The 7,461-nt window shown below is 36.7% G+C and overlaps 1 protein-coding gene across 1 annotated transcript in view; it reads right to left on the bottom strand.

Moving 5' to 3' along the window:
• Positions 1 to 7,461, bottom strand: part of LOC101573484 (piwi-like protein 3) — a 62,055-nt gene that overhangs the window by 36,582 nt on the left and 18,012 nt on the right. The window contains exons 2-6 of the mRNA XM_023720937.1: positions 4,976 to 5,101; positions 4,011 to 4,213; positions 3,714 to 3,835; positions 2,916 to 2,996; positions 2,190 to 2,390 (exon numbers count right to left, since the gene is read on the bottom strand). Coding sequence (XP_023576705.1) covers positions 2,190 to 2,390; positions 2,916 to 2,996; positions 3,714 to 3,835; positions 4,011 to 4,213; positions 4,976 to 5,101 — 733 coding nt within the window. The remainder of the gene's footprint in view (positions 1 to 2,189; positions 2,391 to 2,915; positions 2,997 to 3,713; positions 3,836 to 4,010; positions 4,214 to 4,975; positions 5,102 to 7,461) is intronic.

Here is a 7,461-nt window from a genome sequence, read left to right as displayed (position 1 = left end):
GGAAAAGCTTTTAGCCTCATGCCATTTATTATGATGTGGGCCATTGGTTTGTCATAAATGGTCTTTATCATGTTGAGGTAAAGTCCTTCTATATTTATTTTCCTCAGTTTTTTTTTAATCACAAATGGATGCTCAAGTTTTTCAAAAGCTTGTTCTCTATTGAGATGATCATGTGACTTGTCCTTGTTCTGTTTATGCATTATGTTTCATTTATTGATATGCATATGTTGAACTATCATTGCATCCATGGGGGAAAAACTGACATGATCATATGATCCTTTCGATGGTTTGGTACTAGAAATAGAGTTTGGCACCTTGTGCTTGCCAGGCAGGTGCTTATGCCACTGAGCTATATACCAGGCACTATTTGCTAAATACCATTCTTGATAGCACCAGGAAAAAGTTAAATACTTAGCAATTAAGCTAACCAGAGAAATGAACTATCTCTTCAAAAATCATAGAACTCTGAAAAACGAGATCAAAGAGGATATCAGAAAAATGTAAAGATTTCCCTTGTTCCCAGACAGAACCAATATTATCAAAATGGCCATACTTTCAAAAGTGATATACAGATTTAATGTAATATCAGTCAAAATACCAACAGCATTCTCTACAGAACTGGAAGACAAATTAGGTAAAACTCTTACATAGGGATAGGCAAGGACCTTCTAAATAGAATCCCAAGTTGATCCCCTGCACCACATGTCTTGCTGGCCCCAGCCCTGGGGCATGCTGAGAAGGCAACTGAGACTGGGCATGGTGGTGGTCACCTGTAATCCCAGTGCTTGGGAGGCTGAAAACAGGAGAATCACTATGAGTCCGATTTGTGTAATGAGACCCTGTAGACCCTGTACTAAGTACTAAATATATTAAAATAAATAAATAAACCCCAAGTGCACAAAACATTACATTAAGAATCAACAAATGAGATTGTATCAGATTTTTAAATTTCTGCACAGCAAAGGAAACATATATCCACATTTGTAGAATTACAACTCAAAATAACTAAATCCTGGAAGTTGCCTATATAGCCATCAACAGTCAAATGGATTTTTTAATGTGATATTTATACATAATGGAACATTACTAAAAAGGACAAATGTGAGTCACTTATACAAAAATGGATGCACCCTGACATCAACATTACATGAAATAAATCAGACACACAAACGTAAATGCTCTATGGTTTCTCTTATATGAGACAATGAAGTATAAGTACGTTAAAGAGCAAAATAATAGATAAAAGAAAATAGAGATAAGTGTTCTGCAAAGGGGAATGGGAACAAGAGAGGGAGGGAGGAAAGAGGAAGAGGGGGAAAGAGTACCTAAAAAAAGATGCGACGTGCACATGAACCAAATACCCACAAAGAAAGCAGTCGTTATTTATCAGAGACATGGACTAATAAGAGACACTTATACTAAATGACTCTAAGTGCACACACACTACTACATTGGTGTTCATGTCTATTTTTATGCCAGCATCACTCTGCCTGGATTACTATAGTTCTGTAATAAGATCTGAAATTAGAAAATGTAAGTTTGTCAACTTTGTTCTCTTTTGGCTAAGCAACTGGCTATTAATAAACAAGTTAGGATTTCTGGTATAGAAGAGAAACAAAAGATAAAAACTTCCTTCAAGTATAAAGTTACTAATGGTCTGTAGGCAAGCAGTGACTTTTTAAAATAGTTAGATACCAACAATGAAAAGAAGGAAAGGAAATTCGGAAGAAACAGACTGTTGCATGCAAGCAATAGTTCACAATAAAGGAATAATCATTACAGATGGTAGGGCCGGCCAGATAGCTCAGCAGACTAAAGCACCCGCTTCGACAGAGCGCAGCAGCCAGGGTTTGATCTCCAGTGTGCTGTGCTGGCCCCAACCTGGGATGCGCTGAGACAGAGGTTAAGACTGGGAGTGGTAGCACACGCCTGTAATCCCAGCCACACCTTCAAAGAAGTAGACTTAATAGATTTCTACAGAGTGTTCCACCCTACAACACTTGGGAGGCTGAAAACAGGCGATCACTATGAGTCTGATCTATGTAGTGAGACTCTGTAGACCCTGTACTAAATACTTTTTAAAATTACAGACTGTGAGGACAGCAGCCTACAATCAACACAGATTTCTCTCCCAACTAGTTTAATCAGATAAGATTATCAAATGATTTTGGTAGTTTTTCCTGCCTTACCTTGTATAAACAACTAATCCAACTAAATTTTTAGACACTTCCTCTCGGAAACATTCATCCGTAAGATGTTTATTCTTTTTGTCTATTATTTCATCATAAGCACTTTTTAAGTGGAGCACTTTATGGCAAATATCAGAACACAGGGTAAGATTCTGTTCATACGGAAGGATAGAAGTCACATAACCAAGCCAGGTTTCCACCCTACAACAGAGAATATTAAGCCTAAGATCAACATAAAAATCCAATGCTTTTAGGGTCTGAGTTCTGGATCTAAAACAGGCACTTAAGGAGTCAACTGATCTCACGTTCTTATTTTAGTAGTAGCTGATCTTTTGAAGGATCCTCAAATAAAGATTACTTATAAGCAATTCATTATCTTTGATAAACTTATCACCCACTGCTTTAATGTATCACATCCATACATACCTATAAATTTTATATGTAATATATAGGCCAACATGTAATGTAGATACCTATATTTAATTGCTACAAAAATATGTTCAAGCAAAGACAATGTTTAATGCTTATACAAAGAGCGAATACTTTAAGTTTCTAATGGTAAGATTTTTAACGTCCATCTTTTTAAATTTACAATAAACAATGATAAATGTTTATGGGCAAAGGGTACACTTTTGCTACTTTTACACATTACTTGAAATGAGTATCTTTCTCAAAAAATTATACAATTAACCTTGTAAAATTCTGTATTTTCTATGTTATACAAACCTTGAGTCATAGAATGTCTTTCTCTCCCCTTTGTCATAATAGTTGCGACCAATTTGTGTCAGATTCATCAGCTTCAGAATTCTAGAAATTCAAAGATTAAGATTTGTTAAAAGGACAGTGAATATTACAAAGCATTTGTTAACACATATAAGAATACATTAGGAAAGCAGTCTATCATCGACTATTTTTACACTGTCAACACAAAATCAGTTACATGATAAGTTGCATAAGATATAAAGTTTCGACTGGGCATGGTGGCACATCCCAGCACTTGGGAGGCTGTAACAGGAGAATCACTATGAGTCTGATTTAGTAGTGAGACCCTGAATACCCCTCAGACTCTTCCCTGAATACAAAAAAAAAAAAAAAAAAAAAAGGTTCATTTTACTTCCATTTATCTGTCTTTTCTCATAAAACAAAGATAAGCAGAATATATATTTTATACTTCTCCCAAAACTAATTTAAGATAGCTTTTGCAAATCACATGTCCTAGTTGTTAATTTTTCATATTGAGTCTTCACAGTGTAGAAAACAATTTTATGTGCTTCCACAAGTATACATGGATGCACACAGCTGACATCTGCTACTCCTTCCCAACAGGTACCAGTTGCAGAAAGTACAGGACGGCAGGATGGATAAATGCTAGGGACAACCCATTATATGCGCACACTGCACAAAATTTGCACATTGTTCAAACATCATTTCACCTCAAAACACCTTCACTCTTTCCCCACAATAGACTGTTAACAAACATAATGAAACACAATGCAATCTCAAGGGAACCAGAGCTTAACACACCTTCTAAAGAAAATATTGTAATAGCGCAGGCAATCTGGCTCTGTAGAACTAAGTTGTCTGGAAAACTGGAGTGTTATCTTTACCATCCTTCCTTTTAGGAGGGAGAGGTAATTTTCCATATTCTAAGATTAAAACAAAAAAGGTCCAAATGTTCTTCCAAGAAAATTTAAATTCTTCTAGATTATAGGTCACCACGCACTTGGCTACCCAACCCATCACTACTGGGGGATTAGTCTTTCCCGCAAAGTGCAGGGGTGAAAAGGAAAGGAAAGAAAATGTCAAACAACATTACTTAACAGGAAGCCTTTTAGGTAACAATAAAGAGTTTCCATCAAATATATGACATCTTCCAAAACTCTTTTCATGTAGCAAAAGTAATTTTTCACGGAGCTTTACATCTTTTATGTTTGGCTTGTAGACAACGTTGTGCTTATATGCAGTCCATGGGAAAGAAACTGCAAAATGGTTTGCTAACAATTCTATCTCATTACCTTCAGAACCTGAGAAAATGAAGCACATATCAACAACAAGTAACTGATGACAACCAAAACAATTTGGACACTACAATACTGAGAGCCAGTGACAGGTCAAACATGGATACAAAACAAAATAGCATTTGCACATACCATATAGCTAGAATGTATATCAACTTAGCTAAACCCAGATGTAAGCATATATTTAGACAGTTTAAATATATGATTCAAATGTTTTTAACCCGAAGAGTAGCTCAAAACCCAAGCCTTCCCAATTTCTGAAGGAAAAAAAAAAGCTACTATTTGTAACAATGTTTATTTTTTTAAAAAAATCTTAGGGCAACCAAAGAACTGGGTCTTTCTATTTCAGGGGCTATGAAAGGCAAAGAAATACATAGTCTATTTAGAACTCTATAATAGATTGACATTTCTACACAAAGGAATGTTATTACAAAAACATGGAGAATGAGGTATCTCTGCAAACAATGATATGAAGCATTACAGAACTTCGTGTTATTTTTCAATCAAAAGTTTATAGCGGGGGCTGGTGAGATGGTTCAGTGGTCTAAAGCACCTACTCAGAATAAGTTTAGCAAAGCACAGGGACCACAGTTCAATCCCCCAGCACCACATGCCAGCCAGCCCCGCCCCCTGGTGGGCTGAGCTGGCCACACACAAATAAATAAATAAATAAAATTTAAAAAAATAAATAAATAAATAAAATTTATTTGATTAAAAAAAAAAGTTTATAGCGGGCAGCTTTATAAAACTTGATGCATGTCAGCATACCTGTTTTTGAGTTCCTAACATGTTCCAAGTTCCTCCTTGTATTCACCACAAGGTCCTGAAAAATTCCAGCTGGATACCTGGACCCCACATCTAATGCCTGCAATCCAGCTATGAGCGGACGCTGTTCTACATAGGTTAAACATACAAGCCACAACGTTATGCAGTAAAAACAGAAAAGCACAATGGATAACAGTGAACTCCCGGTGATTACAGAAAATCAGTCTAAGTCATATGAAAGGAGAAAAGCTGACGCTAAAGGATCCAAGCATTTCAGTGATGGGTTACCAGCAAAGGGGGTATTACCAAGAAATCTTTCCCAAGGAGTCTGCAGGCTTCATCAAGGGATTACCGTGGCTCTTCACCCATTCTTGCTACTGTATTTCTCCTGTTTTACTAGGATTTGCTCACAGTACAAGATTCTAAAAAACCATGGTTCTGGCTCTCCATCCTCATGAGCCCATTCCCACAGAACCACTCTCATGTGCATTAGAAAACACCAAACAATCAACAATCTCAAAACATTTCATGTAATTGGCCTTTGATGCAGAAGGACTGACCTACCCTTTATATTGAGAGCAACTGGGAAAAAACTCATTTTATTGCATGTTATTTGAACACTTATATAAGCTTAAATATTTATTCTAGACATTATTTGAATGAGAATGTGCAAAGCAACGTTTCTAGAAAGATACCTTGTGTAAGAAAGAATGTTTATCTATAAATCCCTATCCTTGAATGACTAAGAACAACCATGTTTGGATTACGAACATGGTTTTCCTTAAAATAGTACTTCTGAAAGCTATGATTTCGAATGTATGATGATCTTATATCGTATGAGTTTCTACGACAGAAAAACTAACTACATTTAGAATTACATCAAATTCTCAGCTAGTTCCTGACATGACGTACAATCAAAACTAAATCAGATTAAGATTTCAGTGAAAGAAAACAGGCATCACTTATCGAGCTGTTCGATAAGTGATAAACTATCGAACACTAAGTACTTTCTGACAATCTTTAATCACAAGAGAAGTGATAGAAGTGTGTTTCAAATTTATGCATTCAAATTTACAATGCCGGGGGACCTGCCCCTCAGCTCAGTTATTTAAGTGCCCGCTTAAACAAAGCAGTCAGGCTCAGATTGCTGTGGTTCAATCCCCAGAACTCAAGCCAGCCAAACCTGCCCTGAAGGCATTCTGAGTCAGCCCCCCCCCCCGCCCCCCCCAAAAATCCTTCTGCTATTAAAAACAAAACAAAACAAAATTTACAATGCCATCTCATGGGTTCTGGATTTTGTAACAATTTGTTATTAAATACTTGCCTACTTTTTTAGTATTTAAAGTTTTGTTCTATCACAAGTTATGTTGCTATAAGAAAGGTGAGAAGAGTACATTAACCCAGTCCTTGGCAAATTACAACAGTGGAGAACCGCATCACCCATAACACTAAGGACTGAATCACCCATAAGGATACTACAATACAGGAAAGCACTGAGATGATGAAGAAGCTATTGGACCTTTTGAAGGCAAGAAAGCAACATCCCTAGGATTCCTAATTATTTTGGGTTTACAATATACAGATGTAATATTTTATCTAAATTTGAGAAGCAATAACATTTTAGATAAATCTAAATTTGAGAAACAATATTGAACTGAAAATGATCATTTTCCCATTATAAAAAAAAAACACTCTTCCTTGTGTACATACTAAGAACTAAAGCAAGCTTATTTCTACCTTTTTTAAAAAATTTTATATTTGATACAGGGTCTCACTATGCAGCTCAGACTCCTAGTGATCCTCCTGTCTCAATCTCCTCAACGCTGGGATTACAGGCTTAAACCACCACGCCTGGTCTTGGTGATCAGCTCAGCTTGGGGGCTGGAACAGCATGTGGTGCTGGGGATCAAACCCCAGTTCTTACGCACTTGCCTAGGTGCGTAGACCGCTGAGTTATCTCCACGGCCCCAAGCTTATTTCTAATTGCTAAGCTAATTTTTCAGGGTATTTTCACTATTATTTAACAGCTGGACAGTTTTAAAAGATCAATGGATTTGCTTAAGACCACAAAACCAGAGTGATAGACGTTGAAGTAGAATCTTCTCACACTTCCACCATTGGTTCAAAATCCTGCAACATTCAAGTTTCCGTGTTTTCTCTCCTGGAATTAAGATATACATGCCAGCCGGCATGATGGCGTACACCTGTAAAGCTAGCACTCTTGGAGACTAAGGTAGGAGGGTGGAAAGTTTAAACCCAACCTGGGCCATTTGGAAATTTAGCCAAATCCTGGCGGGGAGAACACGACAATCAGCTTCTTATTCAATGTCTTGCTTTACAGTCAATCAAATTCAGTATTTCAGAATCGTGTTGGGTTGTTCGGGACGTATACTGGGAATCAAAGAGCCTTAGCACTTAACTATCTGTAGCTCTATTTAAAAAAAAAAAAAAAAAAAAAAAGACGACATATTTCTGTCTGATGATTCAGT

The sequence above is a fragment of the Octodon degus genome, unplaced genomic scaffold, assembly GCF_000260255.1.
Source record: "Octodon degus isolate 3935 unplaced genomic scaffold, OctDeg1.0 scaffold00079, whole genome shotgun sequence".
Taxonomy (NCBI): Eukaryota; Metazoa; Chordata; class Mammalia; order Rodentia; family Octodontidae; genus Octodon; species Octodon degus.
Note: the sequence above shows the minus strand (reverse complement) of the source record. Positions and strands in the feature narration are given on the sequence as shown.